Source organism: Triticum dicoccoides, chromosome 5B (assembly GCF_002162155.2).
Source record: "Triticum dicoccoides isolate Atlit2015 ecotype Zavitan chromosome 5B, WEW_v2.0, whole genome shotgun sequence".
Taxonomy (NCBI): Eukaryota; Viridiplantae; Streptophyta; class Magnoliopsida; order Poales; family Poaceae; genus Triticum; species Triticum dicoccoides.
Window position 1 is genome coordinate 53,535,695 of NC_041389.1, and position 16,545 is coordinate 53,552,239.

At 43.7% G+C, this 16,545-nt stretch overlaps 1 protein-coding gene and 1 pseudogene across 8 annotated transcripts; one reads left to right on the forward strand and one right to left on the reverse strand.

The window, feature by feature from the left end:
• Positions 1-3,745: 3,745 nt before the first annotated feature.
• On the forward strand, positions 3,746-6,961 carry LOC119307322 (annotated as a pseudogene).
• A 5,545-nt stretch (positions 6,962-12,506) lies between these two features.
• On the reverse strand, positions 12,507-15,042 carry LOC119307323 (verprolin-like). 8 transcript variants are annotated; one of them, XM_037583406.1, is made up of 4 exons: positions 14,600-15,042; positions 14,389-14,514; positions 13,841-13,888; positions 12,507-13,761 (listed from the first exon to the last, which is right to left on the reverse strand). In XM_037583406.1, exons 1-4 carry the CDS (start codon positions 14,695-14,697, stop codon positions 13,653-13,655), a joined length of 381 nt encoding a protein of 126 aa, XP_037439303.1. In that variant the 5' UTR covers positions 14,698-15,042; the 3' UTR covers positions 12,507-13,652. The 8 variants fall into 8 exon arrangements, 2 of the variants coding, with proteins under 2 accessions (XP_037439303.1, XP_037439302.1); XR_005149252.1 differs by lacking the exon at positions 13,841-13,888 and having other exon boundaries at positions 12,507-13,562; positions 13,631-13,761; positions 14,389-15,042; XR_005149253.1 differs by lacking the exon at positions 13,841-13,888 and having other exon boundaries at positions 12,507-12,884; positions 13,626-13,761; positions 14,389-15,042.
• Positions 15,043-16,545: the final 1,503 nt, after the last annotated feature.

Below are 16,545 nucleotides of genomic sequence, written 5' to 3' on the forward strand. Positions count from 1 at the left end.
GGCATAGGGTTCATACTTTCACTAGTGCAAGTTCTCTCAACAATAATAACATAGATAGATCATATAACAATCCCTCAACATGCAACAAAGAGTCACTCCAAAGCCACTAATAGCCGAGAACAAACGAAGAGATTATGGTAGGGTACGAAACCACCTCAAAGTTATTCTTTCGGATCAATCTATTCAAGAGTTCGTACTAGAATAACACCTTAAGACACAAATCAACCAAAACCCTAATGTCACCTAGATACTCCGTTGTCACCTCAAGTATCCGTGGGCATGATTATATGATATGCATCACACAATCTCAGATTCATCTATTCAACCAACACAAAGTACTTCAAAGAGTGCCCCAAAGTTTCTACCGGAGAGTCAAGACGAAAACGTGTGCCAACCCCTATGCATAGGTTCATGGGCGGAACCCGCAAGTTGATCACCAAAACATACATCAAGTGGCACGTGATATCCCATTGTCACCACAGATAAACACGGGAAGACATACATCAAGTGTTCTCAAATCCTTAAAAACTCAATCCGATAAGATAACTTCAAAGGGAAAACTCAATCCATTACAAGAGAGTAGAGGGGGAGAAACTTCATAAGATCCAACTATAATAGCAAAGCTCGCAATACATCAAGATCGTGCCGTAGAGAGAACACGAGAGAGAAAGATCAAACACATAGCTACTGGTACATACCCTCAGCCCCGAGGGTGAATTACTCCCTCCTCGTCATGGAGAGCGTCGGGATGATGAAGATGGCCACCGGTGAGGGATCCCCCCTTCGGCAGGGTGCCGGAACAGGCTCCCGAGAGGTTTTTGGTGTCTACAGAGGCTTGCGGCGGCGGAAATCCCCATCTATCTTCTGTGTCGATGTTTTTAGGGTACGTAGGCTTATATAGGCGAAAGAAGTCGGTCGGGGGAGCCTCGAGGGGCCCACGAGAGGGCAGGGCGCACCCCCTGTCTCGTGGCCTCCTTGATGATCCCTTGGCTTGCACTCCAAGTCCCTGGGATTGGTTCTGTTCCAAAAATAACTTTGTCGAAGGTTTTATTCCGTTTGGACTCCGTTTGATATTCCTTTTCTTTGATATACTGAAACAGGCAATAAAACAGCAATATGGGTTGGGCCTCCGGTTAGTAGGTTAGTCCAAAAAATGATATAAATGTGTAAAATAAAGCCCATAAACATCGAAAAGGGGTAATATAATAGCATGGAACAATAAAAAATTATAGATACGTTGGAGACGTATCAAACCTCATCCCTACTCATTATCCTGCCCAACTTCTCACGCACTTTTCGTTGGACGTGCCATTTGCAGCATCTATGCATCGTGTTGGGCAGGACTTGAGATATGGCAGTTTCCATGGCCTTGTCCTGGTCGGTCATAATGTTCAATGGGTGTTCTTGTTCATGGCAAGCAAAAAATGTTGGAACACCCACTTGAAAGTTTCAATCTGTTCGTTTGGCAGCAATGCACAACCCAGCAACACCATTTGCAACTGGTTCTTCACTCCAACAATCGGAGCGAATGGCATGTTGTATTGACTTGTGCAAAATGTTGTATCAAAGAAGATACAATCTTTGTACTTGGGTACAATGCCCTTGTCCTCCCATCCACCCAAAAGAGACCTGTGACAGAGTTGGTCTCCTCGTCAACCGTCTTTGCATAGTAGAACTGAGGGTTCTCAGCTTGCCGCCTTTCAAAGTACTGAATTGTGAAATCCATGTCTCGGAGGTTTAGGTTTTGTCACAGATTGGACCGAAAGTTTGAAACATCCCTCTTGACATATGGTAGTGTCCTGCAGTCTCCGCCACGCACCCTTCCAAGCATTCCCATGCACGACGAAGTTGAGAAGTTCACATCATGCATAGTCATTATGAGATCCTTATCTTCTTCCAGGATTTTGCGGTGTGAGCGGTAGTAGCGTACAAGCTCCGGCTGTGGCATTAGAGGGTGCGTATGCTCTGCAACAAAATGTGATACATCCCATTTATTGCCTCTGACCCCAACAATCAAGTGAGCTTTGCAATCATGTCGCAACAGCCGATTCTTTTGACGCTTGTTGCCAACATCCACTTCAAACCAATTCTGTGTGCTAGACGAAGCTCCTCCCATTGAGATCACTTCAAAAGTAGTGCTACTGTCCCCTTTACTTTCTGGCTTCCCTGTGTGCACACACTGGAAAACCTTCTTGATAAGTGTCGGAGGACCTTTCTTTTGGCTTTTTTAGAAGCGCAAATGCGTGCGCCAAAGCCCATCTTGAAGGCATATTCATTGTAAAATTCTCTGGCATCATCAATAGAGTCAAATTCCATGCCAACATAGGGCATAAGCGGCTGAGATGAAATCTCATCGTCCTCTTGATCATCATCATACATTGCAGCGGTTGAGTTGTGCCCGGCATCTGAATTCATTCCTCCATTTTGTCGCAACATATGGTTGTGCATAGCTCTCCTCACCTCGCGTCTTTTCACCAGCACCCTGAAAGTTCAAGAAAGGTCAATACATCAGGGATTTTAGTACTAGTACCATTTTACTTCTATGCAACAATATTGTAAATGCTCAATTATATCAGTTTTTTATTTTTCTCTAGTATGAAACATACTAATACCATTTCAACAGAAGTCATTATCATTTTTGTTACTTTTTAAATTCTAAAACATTCTTCCAGTAAAACAAAGTAGAAGAAGGAAGAAGCAAGAAGCAATCATGCACAATTTTCAGTTCAACACTTCATAATGGAAACAATGGTTTCTGAATTTTTCAACAACAACAATCTCAATCTACTATACCAGTGTAAACATCAAGGCAATGAAATGCAACTTTTCTGAACTTCTTCATTTTTTGCAGAAGGAATTAAGTTAATGAAACTAAACTTTCTGAACTTTTGGTATTTTTTTGCAGCAACCTACAGTTTTGTTTCTGAATTATTTTTTTCAAATGCACCACTGGATACATAATACTAATGAAACTGAACTTTTCTGAAACTTCTTTCTGAATTTTTCATCAACAGTATACTGAAGCTCCATCAACAGTCAAATTACTAACTGAAGCTCCATTGCAACAAGAAATACAAGCATGTGCGCTAGGGGTTTTCTAAGGAACTTACCCAATTTGCAGAGGAATTGTCAGCGGATGGTGGTTCTTTTGGGAAGAACACCGGCGGATTTAGGTAGTTGCTCGCCGCAGGTACTTGGTAGCTCGCCGGAGTTGGATCCGTCCACCTGGATGCAGCGGATCCATGGGAGGTTGGAGCTGAGAGGGAGGCGAGCATATCCCTTTAGATATGCTGCGCCATCGGGGTCGATGCAGGGGGTCGGGGGAGACGCGCTACGATGATTCGGGGCGGCGGGGCACTACCGGATCTGCTGCAGATGTTGAGTTCTCCGACGGAGCGGCGCCGGAGGGTGGGCCGTTGAGGGTGGGGGAGCGGCAGCCGCCGCCGCCCGTGATCTGCGGGGCCAGGTGAGGTGCGGTCTGTTTTGGCCTTGTTGCGTTGCAGCTTGAGCTTCGTTGCAACGGTTTGTCGGTGTCAACGACCACTCCTAACCGAGTTTGGATCTGGATCGGATGGCGGGGACTCGTCCGATCGGACGGTTACGGAGGCGACTTAAAACTGGCACAAATAAGTCGACTTATTTGTAGCGTCCGCCAAAATAAAAATACAAAGTTTATGTTCTATAGAATCATGTTTGCTTATGAGGCACGCCAAGCTTTTCCTTTTGCCTTTGTTTGTCAGGCAGAGGCAGGGCAGAGCTGCAGTCCACAGTACCCGCTGCCCATGTCCATGTGCCAGGACACAAGTCTACAGTAGCCAACAGCCCAACACATCCATCCATCCATCCATCCACCGGCCGCCATGCCGCTCCGGCGCCTCCTGGACCTCTCCGCCACCGTCTCCGACCTGCTCCGCCGCTCCCTCTCCACCGCCGCCGCCCCCTCGCACCCACCATGGGCGATCGTCGACTACACGTCCATGGTCGACCGCTCCTCGTCGGCCCCGGGCGCGTGCTTCCACCCCGTCGCGCCCCCGGGCATCTCCCACGTCACGGCCCCGGCGCACCTCGTCAACCCCAGGGCGCGCCCCGCCCCCGACACCAACGTCGTCCAGGTCCTCTTCGGCAACGTCGGCGCCGCCAGCGGCGACGGCCACCTCCTCCTCAGCTACCACGACCTCCGGGCGGAGGGCCCCTGCACCACCTGGGACCTGTCCGCGCCCCCCGAAATCCAGCGCTTTGTCTGCAACCCCCTCACCGGCCAGATGCTCCGCCTGCCGGACATCGGCGGCTCCAGGAGGACCCTCGTCTTCCACCACATGGGCCTACTCACCCAGGCCGACGGCTGGCTCGGGCGTGGGCCGCCCGACAGATTCGCCGTCGCCGAGCTCGCCTTCCATGTCGCCGGCGCCGACCTCGAGCGGTTTCTCTCGGAGAAAGGGGAGTGGGAGACGGTGATGGGCGTGCCGTGCGGACCGCCGCCCCCCGCGGGATGGAGGTGAACCAGGAGACGGTTGCCTTCGGCGGCCGCCTCTGGTGGGTCGACCTGACCTCGGGCGCCGTCTCCGTCGACCCCTTCGCCGACCGGCCGGAGATCCGCTTCGTCGAGCTGCCCAGCGGCAGCGTGCTGCCTGCGCGTGCTCGTAGTACAGAAGAGGATGGAGATCTCAGGAAGGTCGAGGACCGGTGGCTCTTCTTGCGGGAGGTGGCCAAGCACCGGCGCATCGGCGTGAGCAAGGGGCGGCTGCGCTACGCCGAGGTCTCTCCTCACGACCCGTTCCTGCTCAGCTCCTTTGCGCTCGACGGCGACGAGGGCAGTGGCTGGACGCTGGAGCACCAGGTGGAGCTCAGGCAGGTCTTGGCGGACGGAGGCTACCCGTGGCAGGACAACTCGGCGCAGGCGGCGCCGCAGATCGTCGTTCTTGACCCGCTCAACGCCAACGCCGTCTACCTCAAGGTCGGCGAGCACGTCGTCGTCGTGGACATGCACAACGGCAAGGTGACAGGGGCCTCTCCGCTTCAGGACGAGTACTCTCTTGTGCCGTGCGTGCTCCCGCCGTGGCTTGCATCCAGCACCATCCCTACGGCAGGTAATAATCTAAATCAGTCACCTTCTTGTTCCAAGTTCTAATTAACTGCCAGAAATTCTTGAAAAAGAGCTCTTTAAGATTGGAAACAAACAAACAAATCACTTGCTGGTGCATTGCTTGAACTGAATTTTGTGGAAACAAGCAAATGGATGAATTTTGTGACCGGAAACAATCTTGTGGCGCGTGTCATATATACATGGTGGTGACGAATTGATCGTTGCTACTAAGATTTCACACATAAATAGTATAATCAAAAACTAGGACTTGTGCTAATTTTTTGTGGAAACAAACAAATGGATGAATTTTACTGGTGTTATTGATCTAGTCAGGCATCAGACCACCTTGCTGTACTGTACTTCGCAGTTCACTGCTTGTTAGTGTGTACGAGCGTGCAGTATGTTTGTTAGTCAAACACAGACAGACCACCTTGCTGGAAGAAGTTATTTCTTTTTTTCTGCGGGTACTGGAAGAAGATGTAGTCTGTGTGTTCTGTTTTGGACAGTGGCCTTTAAGCAAGGGAGTTCATGTCATGTTCCGTTCTACTCCCTCCGTTCCAAATTACTCGTCACTCAAGTGGATGTATCTGGAACTAAAATACATCTAGATACATCCATACGTGCGACAAGTAATTCGGAACGGAGGGAGTACAATGCATGCTCTTTTATTTCTCGAATCATGTCTATTCGCACAAGTGCTAGCTTCACAGCAACACGTAGTTTATACTACTACAAATTGTTCCGTGTTAGCACCGTGTCTGTTATTGACCGATGAAACATTTTTTTTTTCAGGCAGGAAGGATGACATGGAATTGACAGATGATCCGGTTAATTAGTTCTGTCTAGATATGGTGAATGGGTATGACCTGATCTACTAACCAGCTTATGTATCCCTGTGTACTATTCTCTTGTGTCTTCTTTGTAGATCATCCACTATTAGTCATTCATTTGCATTGTCGGGATTCATGCTGTTTTATTTATTTTCCTTGTCATAGTGATGACCACTATTTTCCTTTTTCATGAATGAAATATTGTAAAAATTATAGTCTAAAACTGAAGCTTGTTGTTTCCATTTCCGAACAAATGTTAATGATGTAATTTGGTGCTAAAATAAACATGTTGTCCAGATGATAACTTTCCTTTTAGCTTTTGTAGATCATCCAGTAATGGTTATCCATTCGCATTGTCAGGGCTCATGACGCTTTATTTTTTCCTTGTTACAATGATGACCGCTCTTTCCATACTTTCTATGGTTTGCGATTCAAAACAAAAGACCGCTCTTTCCTTTTTCGTGAAATGTAATTGCAATTGATAAAACCTATACTGAAGTTTGTTATTTCTATTTCCCAACAAATGATAGTGTGTAATTTTGTGCTATAAAGTAAACTTGTTGTCCAGATGATAACTCACTTTCTTTTTCACTTTTGGAAGTGAGATAGATGGACTATAATATTAGCACCTTTGTTTACTTGTTTTTTCATATGAGTCTTTCTTTTCGATGTTGAGTCAATTGTTCCTAATATTATTTAGCAAAAAAAAAAGTTCCTGATAGTATTATTATTATTACTTTTCAGGTTTCATGGAACTAATACTAGATGGAGGGTTGAACAAATACTAGGAAGGAAGCTGGCGGGAGTTTGTCAAACTCTCATTTTGGTGGAACTCTGAAGAAGTATGGGTTTATCGTAGGTTGCTGATTAATTACTACTTCATCCGGAATTAGTTGATGCTCAAACGGGAGTATCTAGCATATTCTTCTTCTCACTTTCTCCTCCATTCTTGGAGTGCCTCTTGCCCTGTTAAAAGGAAATCTTGTTGGTGATATTTTAAAAAAAACTATTCCATACTTATGATAATTAAACCGTTACTTAGTTGCAATACCTCGTTATCTCGCTTTTGCATAACAGAATTTGAAGAATCTCCCGTAACTTGGCTTTCCAGCAGCCATCATAAAGAACATACTCTCATTATAATTTTATAAACCACTTGAACTTTCGGAAAAGTGCATGAACATACCTCTTCAACTATTTTGTTTAAATATTCGTCTCAAGCCTCTCATCAAGTTCAAAAATGAAGCTCACTTTGAAATTTTCCATGCATACTTACAATTTCCTTGAATTTAACTTTAGTCAGAATGTGTGTTTTACCATAAAGGTTTTGAATTGAATCCATCGCGCTTCAGTATGGTATGCACAAGTGTTGCCTAAACGTCCCTTCGTAGCCTCATTAAACATCACAAATGTTGTTGTTGTTGTATCATCACTTACCTTGAGTTGAAGTAGGTACCTAATGTGATATTGTCATTGATTACTGGTACTGCTACTAAAAAAAAAATGGGTTTGGCTTTACACAAAGAGATTAATGTTCTCAACGTTGAATTTCCTGACCAAATTGAAGTGATAGTCACTATCGTTTGTTTATGCTAAAGATCTTCATTCACCATATTTACTAAAATATTCGACACAGGAACCCACTACAGAATTTGAGGTTCATCAAATTTGAAAATCTTCTGATGCACCATCTTTGTTTCTCTATATCGCAGCAAGTAATCACATTTGTTTCAGTTAAACTTGTAGCACAGTTGTAGTCTCCTAGAGTGGTTTCGAAGAACGGTCTTCTAGAGTGTATTATCTTAACGCGAATACACTGGAATCAACATCCATCGCATAAGCCTTCTCCAGATGAGTAAAATTATGAACATACCACCATAGAATTGCAATCATTAATCTAGAATAACGTAATAGATTTTTTTTCTGTTTCAACATAATCGACCTTCTCAGCTAACATGTCAAGTATCTTTAGTTGAGCAATGCCTGGAGTATGATTGAAGTATCATAAAATCATTGGTCCATTGATCAGCATGAGTTATAATTCTGTGGAGTTGATTTGATCGCTTGATTGAGCCGATTACAGTCGGGGAAAGTCAACAGGAGAATGTGCCATTGGAGGACTGGTTGCCGCTAGAGGAAGACGATGTGGAAGTGCCACTTGTTGAGGAAGTTTGACGTTGAAGTGATGTTCACCCCAGGAAGATGACATAATGGGTATCTGAAGTCTGACAGGACAATGAATGATTGATGTTTTGGAATGGGAAGGTATTTTAAGGATGACTGAGTTGATTCACATACATGTGCACGATGGAAAGAGAGGTTGAGATCCTCCTTCACCCCATTACGTGCTCATCAATTTTCTCCAGCACATCAATTGTGCCTTCTCCATCCAATCTAGCTGTGGAAAAAAGAAAGATCCTCCTTCATCCTGTTGCATGGTCATCAACTCTTCCTCGGCATCAATTGTTTCTTCTCCTTCCAATCTACTCCCTCCGTCCTACTCCCTCCGTTCCCAAATACTTGTCTTTCCAGGCCTTTCAAATGGACACAACATACGGATGTATGTAGACATATTTTAGAGTGTAGATTCACTCATTTTGCTTTGTATGTACTCCCTCCGTTCGGAATTACTTGTCTCGGAAATGGATGTATCTAGAACTAAAATACATCTACATACATCCATTTTCGCGACAAGTAATTCCGAACGAAGGGAGTAGTCACTTGTTGAAATCTCTAGAAAGACAAATATTTAGGAACAGAGGGAGTATAATATAAGAGCATTTTTGGTACTACACTAGTATAAAAAAACGCTTTTATATTATGGGACGAAGGGAATAGATTTAGAGGATGATGGTTGAGCGATCACAGAAAACAGGCAATTGGCTGGAGGTATTTACGTCTGGACGGACCGAGCTGAATATGGGCGTTCCAGTGGGCGACATGGCGACTGTTGGTTGCGCCTGGCCGGATGGAGCCGAGCACGGGCGTTCCTGTGGGCGACATAGTAGCTGCTATAATGGTTGTTGTTACGGCAGTGTCAACTTGGAGATGAAAGATGCCACATACTCCCTCCGTTCCTAAATATAGGTCTTTATAGAGATTTTACTATGAACTACATACGAAGCAAAATGAATGAATCTATACTCTAAAATGCATCTATATACATCAGTATGTGGTTTGTAGTGGAATCTCTATAAAGACTTATACTCCCTCCGTTCCAAATTAATTGACCTCCATTTGTCTAGACACGGATGTATCTAGACACTAAACAAGTATAGATACATTCATATCTAAACAAATGAAAGTCAAGTAATTTGAAACGGAGGGAGTATTTTGCATGCGATTTGCTACCGCCATGCAAACGACAGAGGATTGGATAAGTAATTATTGCAGCAAAGCACCAAGAGAAGAGGATGGAGCAATTGATCTCTTTACACGATCTGCAGCAGAAGAGGATGGAGCAATTGATCTCTTTACACGATCTGCAGCAAAGCACCAAGATAAGAGGATGCAGCAATTGATCTCTTTACACGATCATGAGAGTTTGGTTATATTTTGGCAGATTGTATCTCTACACGACCGTGAGAGTTTGGTTCTGTTGAGATTGTATCCCTCATTGCTGTGAAAAAGAGAGATTGTATTCCTGACCAAGTTGCAGTCGCGTCAAAGACATGCAATTGCATTGGGGAGCAACACTTGTAGTTGTGTGTCTAGTGCCATACATGCAACTATCCACTCCCCTCGGCAACAAAACACCTCATAGTTGTAGTGGGGGCAACACTTACAGATCTGTGCTTAGTGGCAGACATGCAACCGCTCCCCCTCCATCGACAAAAAAGTCGCCGAGTTACAGTCGAGGAGGACACTTGCAGTTGCGTGCCTAATGGTAGACATGCAACTGGCCCCCTCCCCACAACAAGACACCACCTAGTTGCAGTCGTGTTGAAGTCATGCAGTTGTAGTCGAGGGCTACACTTGCACTTGGAGGCCTAGTGACAGATATGCAACTAATGCCCCTCTCCCCAACAAAACACCACCCTATGTGCCCAGCCAATGGCACGGGACCTCCTATATGGCGTCGTACGCGCCGGCGGCCACGGGAGCGCGCACCCTCCCTACGCGACCTCATGGGCGGCCACGGGAGGGAGCCCCTTGTCTTTTTTGTCTTTTTCCTGCTTTCAGCTTTTCTATTTTTTAAAAATAATTCAGGATTTAAAAAAAAAGTTGCAAATTATTGAATTGTTCGTGAGTTCAGAGATTTTTTGTGGTTTGAAAAATGTTCAGCACATCATAAATGCTTATGGATTCAAAAGATGTTCGCAATTTCAAAAATAATATTCAACTATTCAGTTTTTTTACAATTTAAAAAATGTTCATGTATTTCTAGGAAAATGTTCATAATATTAATAATATGTTCGAGAATTTTGAAAAATGTTACCAAATTTTACAAAATTTTCACCAAATTCAGAAAATTTCAAAACATGTTCACGTTTTCCAAAATATATACACAGTTTCTAGGAATGTTTGTGAATATGAAAAATATTCATGATTCAGAAAAATGTTTACGGATTTAAAAAATGTCTAGGATTTTAGAAAAAATGTTCACGATTTCAAGAATGTTCATGATTTTGAAAATATGTTCACTTTTTACAAAAAATTTGACAAACTTCTAAAAACTGTTCACCAGTTCACAAAAAATGTTACTGAATTTAAAATGTGTTCGGCAATTTGAAAAATGTTCAACTGTCAAAAAATGTTCACAATTTGAGAATATTTGTTCGCAAATTTGAAACATGGCTGATAAATAAGAAATAGGAAAGGAGAAAAAAAACATAACATTAACATATTTAGCAAATAAAGAAACAAGAATAAAAAGGAAAACATAAAAGAAAACATAAAAATGAACAAAAAAAGAAAAGGGCAAAGAAAGAAAAAAAGAAAGAAAACCATAAAAACCTGTTGGAGGTGAAACCCGAAATGGCTGGCCCATTGAAACAGCAGCGCACAAGAGGGGTATGCGCTACGTCGCTTCGCAGCGACCTACGCCCTATATAGAAGCTGCGCGGGCATATCCTATTTGGCGTTTTTTTTTTTTTTGGCAACACAGGGAGATCAATAGGACTGGGCGATTTCCTACCTTAGTAGCTTACTGTGTTTAATTTGTCTTCTCTTCTTGTCTAACTTAGGAGCTTACTGTTTTCAAGTACCAGCTCATTCACTTCTCACGCTTATTGAAGGGGACAAACACCACAGCAAATTGTACTTTTTAAATTTATATATGCTACTTCCTCTGTTCGGAATTACTTGTCGCAGAAATGGATGTATTTAGACATATTTTAGTTCTAGATACATTCATTTTCGAGACAAGTAATTCTGAACGGAGGGAGTAGCTGTAAGATGTGTGATATGTACATAGTATAACCTTGGAGTATAGGCGATCGATGAAATGATGTCCCACTAACATGGTTCTGTGCTGGCACTAATATCCTATATTGACGTGTATTGTCGCATACTCACATGCTAGCATCAGACAGATATCATTTTCTCTGTAGACTTAAAATTGTAATCAGCCTGGAAAGACTGACTTGATCAAGTCACCTGTTTTAATATCTTATAGTACTAGCTATATCATTTTACGCTTCTTTTTTTGCAGGTCATTTGTATGTTGTACTTGATGCATGGTATTGCTCGATTCTGCATTTTCTTGCCAGAAATGTCATCTTTAAACCTACAAATATACATATAGATCATTATTAGTAAACAAACTGACAGAAACTGTAGGGATTTCTCCATGCAGTGTTTTCTCTATATACTAGTAAGATGCCCGTGCGTTGCACGGAAAACCAGGATGCATTGATACAGGAGTAGTTTGTTCGACAAAATATGTGGAGGGTCCTCTCAACTATTAAAAATATCCATATCTTCTTCGGATATTCAGTTATGTTGCCGAGCTCATAAGTATCAGGGGTATAGTGAATACAAATGAAAATAGGCAAGCACGTTCAAGTGTTTTATCTGTATGCAAAATTGATGAAATGTAGCACACAGCTAGAACAGTCCAACATGTTTGTTTCCGAAACATTAAGACTTCATTGAATTTTATTGCAATTATTTGAGCTCAGGAGCCAAGTTTATATCTCATCTTTTATCTTCTATTTCCGCAGTAATCGGGTAAATGATTAGAAGGTACATAGATTAAAGTCTAATGGGTAAGGACACTATTGTTGCTCTAGCCCCTTCCCTTCCCTATCTGGATCCTACTCCACGGCTGTAAGAAAACACAACTTTTCCTTAAAAAAGACTTTACGCAACTTTCTCCAGTAAAAGCTTCACCTCTGTCATGCTTGCTCTGTAGTTGCACTTCAACGTCTCCTAACTCATACTCTTTGTATTGTCAAGAAAAAACTCCACGCTTCGTCAACTCCTCCAGATACTTATAATTGTGCATCAAGCCTGTAACCTTTGCATGAATAATTACAACATATACAAAAATATAACAGTTGTAATGATGGCCATATGTTGCATCTCTTTCTACACGGGCTTTTCTCTCGACCTTGTGTTGCCTCCCCTGTGCACATGGTGTCCCATCTCACAATCGTAGATACATGTTGTGAATTAGTAACAATTCTTGTTTCACATATCAGATGGATATTACAAAGTTGCAACTTATTTCTACATTTCACTGTCAATTAGCACATCCAGGCACAAATCTTCTGCAAGTGGATGCTCACTGTAAATTAACAACATACTTGAGTTGCGGTTTGAACTTCTAACTGCAATTGCAAGCTAAAAATTGAATTGCATAGCAAACAGACCTTTTCTCGGCATACATCACATTTTCATGTATCCGTACAAATTCTGACTCAAGCTGTAGCTTGAACATTATCTTTGCAGGGCTCAAGCGACTCCTGACCATCCACAGCTTGAAAGACTAATTCACAAGGAGGAAGACTGAAAGTACTTGTACTGATCTACACATATGTTTACAAGATTATATGGCGTATATTATCTCTGCTGCTGTCGATGTCAACATCAAGGTATGTGTTAGCAAAAAAGATCCTTTAGATGAGATCATGGAACCCTAGAGATAGGTGAACATATAGTCCAAAATCGAGTACTGAACACCCAGTATTTTCTGCAATTTGAGCTCAGTATTTAGATGTTTGGCTGGAACTACAACTTGTGGAATTGCTAAGCTGAACGACTAACAACATATCAGAATTGTCATTGTGAAACGCAATTTATTGAGCTTAGATATACAAACAAATGCTCAACGTACAGAAGGCAATGCTTCTTGCAGGCAACCTTTGCTGCATATAATATATCATTAGATTGCTGTTTAATAGAACAAACTTTCAGCCTCTTCTTACATTACATAAAGCAAGATTTGGCTGTAACGCCATGAAAACCAGTCACCTACTGCCTGGTACTTAAGCCAAGAACTCTGTGCTTAGTAAGATCAGGATCTTTTTTGGCAATTTTTTTTTTGCATATTTCAGTTATCCTAAAAACAACACATGCTGATTCTTATGCTTATTATAATTACCTTCCTTGGTGAGAAATACTTTTTAAAATGCAATATTGCTTATAAGATCAAGCATAATCGTTTTTTGCAAATGCAATAGTATTTTCTCGCAAGTTAAACTATCCTACAAAACAGACACCAAATCACTTCAGTATAAACACAAAAATGAATTGAAAGCAATGATCACCTCACATTCAACGATTGCCGTGGTCATTCAGGTTGATGCCAGAGGAGAGGCACTGAAGGAATGCACGCCAGCGGGCGCATCAGACTCCTTACATTGGCTTCGCAATTGCAAGACATGCGAGCGTTGGAGCCGATAACTACAAAATTTGAAAGATAAGACGATTGTGCTGATGCCAGATCTTCGAAATTACCAGGACGACGAGCATTTTCCAATACATATTATCATATCCATCGTTAATAGAACTGCTCCTTTCCTTGGAATAGCTGTAGAAGACAAAATAATATATTATGTTACCTTTCTTCCAAGGATTCAACATTGCTCATTGTGTGCCAGTATATTAGGCACACCAAACTTAAATGAGAAGATAAATGGCAGCAATGAATATATCGAAAAAACATATATACTATAGCTTGAGAACACATTTATAAATGGTTCCAGGACAAACAAGAACGAAGTAGATGTGTTTGACTGAACACTTTGCTACATATGCACAGGGAACATGAATTTGTGTACATACAACACCACCACGAATCTACAAATAGGCCATGGAATCATTTGTCAACCATAGTATGCCCTTCTTTTAGTTGTTTGCTTAGAACATATGTGAAAAACAATATTGGCTCTGAAGATCTCGCCTCATCTATCTTCTGACCTAAAAGGGCATCAGACAATCACTACTTAAACATAACGGCCTGTAGTATACCAGTCCCATGGGAAAACGGGTAGCCAAGTAGCTTAACAAAAAACAAGCAAGGAGATTCACCTCCAGATTGGCGTGACGAGCGTGTGGCTCTTGAGGTGTAGTGCAAGCAGCTTGAGTCCCATCTGCCTACCCATTTGATTTATATTGGACTGCAACTCTGCAAGACTGGCTTCTAGAGAGTTCGACCTGGACGCACGAATTGAACTCTGGGTAACAAAAAAAATGAATTTTGGAGGCGGCACGGGTGGGAGGGATGAGGATTGGGAAGGACCTAGCCAAGCATAGCACCTCCACATGGGGCGCTTCAGTGACAGTGGGGAAGGAGGAGGAGGAGTATGCGGAAACGCCGCCGCCAAGGAAGCAACACATAGCCGGCGGCGGTCAGCGGCAGGAGACGGGACAGGGGGTGGAGGAGATGGCGAGGAGGAGGGGGTGTGGAGATGTTGGGCGCTGGGACTAATGCGCAGAGGAGGGGGCAGGAGATGCGTCGCCGGCATGCTTGCCGAGGTCGGCATCGGAGAAGATGGGGATGGGGTGGAAGAGATGGTGACGAGAGGGCCATGGTGTTGGTGGGCCGTGTGGCTGAGAGGATGCATGAGAGGTTCCAGGGGCACACGGCGTCAACGGGAGCCACCGCACCAGATCGGTTCCAGCGCTGCCGGCGGCATGCCTTTCCTGAGATGATTGGATAAGGTGGGCGTGGGGAAGAGATGGGGGCCATGGGGCTGAACGGGAAAGGCAGGGGGTTATCTGCAAATATGTGACGGAAGTGGCGGGCGTCTGTTTGCAAAATTGACCAGATTTCATCGTGTCCGTTAGATCAGATCGATCGGACGGTTGTGAATGCACGATGACAGACACACCATCACCACCAACTCAGCTTTTTATAGTACTCCCTCCGTCCGGAAATACTTGTCATCAAAATGAATAATAGGCGATGTATCTAGATGTATTTTAGTTTTAGATACATCCTTTTTGTTCATTTTGATGACAAGTATTTTCGGACGGAGGGAGTAGTAGAGATTTTCAAATAAAAATTTTGTAGAGGAAAATCCAAAAGGTGAGCTGAAGGAAAGATACATCATGGGACACAAAGAGTGTGCCAATGTAAAGGGTTATCTGAAGTTTTTTCGCCCAGTCAGGTAAGCTTGAGTAAGCTCTGAGTGTCCTCTGTAAGTAATCTATTGTAACTCTTCCCCGAACTTGTGTCTGACATATAAGTTTTGTTCAATCTCCTTGAATGTGAAGTCATTGTGGGTGTTACAAATCGCACAACAAACTAAGATAATAATATCTCCTGGAACGAAATAGGGCATATCCTATTTGGCGCCCTCCGATTTCCATTAGAGAAACCATCGAAACCAAGTGTCCAAACAGAGTTCTAATACACAAATCACAACTGACAAGATCTAGCCCTATTACATCTCGAGAGTTTTTCAGCATAACAAGGCAACATAGGAACTACAACGATCCAAAGCACCAGCAAGGGCAGGCACAAAAGTTGAGCCTCTTTTCTCAGATCTTCCACTTCACTTCACTTCTGTAATGCCCCGGATTCGTTGCGCCAGGTGTCCGCCAGTTATTCACCGTCATTGCCATGTCATTTGCTTGTGTGTTGCATATTGCCATGTCATCATGTGCATTTCATTTTGCATACATGTTCGTCTCATGCATCCGAGCATTTTCCCCGTTGTCCGTTTTGCAATCCGGCACTCCTATGTCATCCGGCGTCCCCTTTTTGCCTCTTCTCTTGTGCGGGTGTTAAATGTTCTCGGAATGGCCCGAGGTTTGCCAAGCGGCCTTGGTATTGCACCAGTAGACCACCTGTCAAGTTTCGTGCCATTTGGAGGTCGTTTGATACTCCAACGGTTAACCTGGTAACCGCAAAGCCCTCTTTGAGTTGCAGCCCAACACCCCTTCCAAAGTGACCCAAAGCCCAGCAAACTCCCCTCCATGCTCTCGGTCGTTCGATCACGATCGTGTGGCCGAAAACCGCACCTCATTTGGACTCTTCTAGCTCCCTCTACCTATAAAATCACCTCCCCCTCCGAATTTTCGGGTCTAACCCTAGCTTCTTCCTCCTCCCGCAGCCGGACACGTCCGGACCCCGCCGGACATGTCCGCGCCGCCTTCCCCGCCGAATCGCCGCCTGACACGTGTCGGTCGCCGCCGCCCACCGCCGCCGGCCCGCGAGCCCGCAGCGGGCCCGCGAGGCCC

Bases quoted from the DNA above. Each gene is read 5' to 3' on its own strand.
- LOC119307323 (XM_037583405.1), bottom strand. From the start codon at position 14,924: ATGCATCCTCTCAGCCACACGGCCCACCAACACCATGGCCCTCTCGTC. The intron at 13,889-14,388 runs GTGAATCTCCTT...TGTCTTCTACAG, and splicing joins CTCGTCACGCCAATCTGGAG to CTATTCCAAGGAAAGGAGCA. The intron at 13,762-13,840 runs GTATTGGAAAAT...CAAATTTTGTAG, and splicing joins AACGATGGATATGATAATAT to TTATCGGCTCCAACGCTCGC.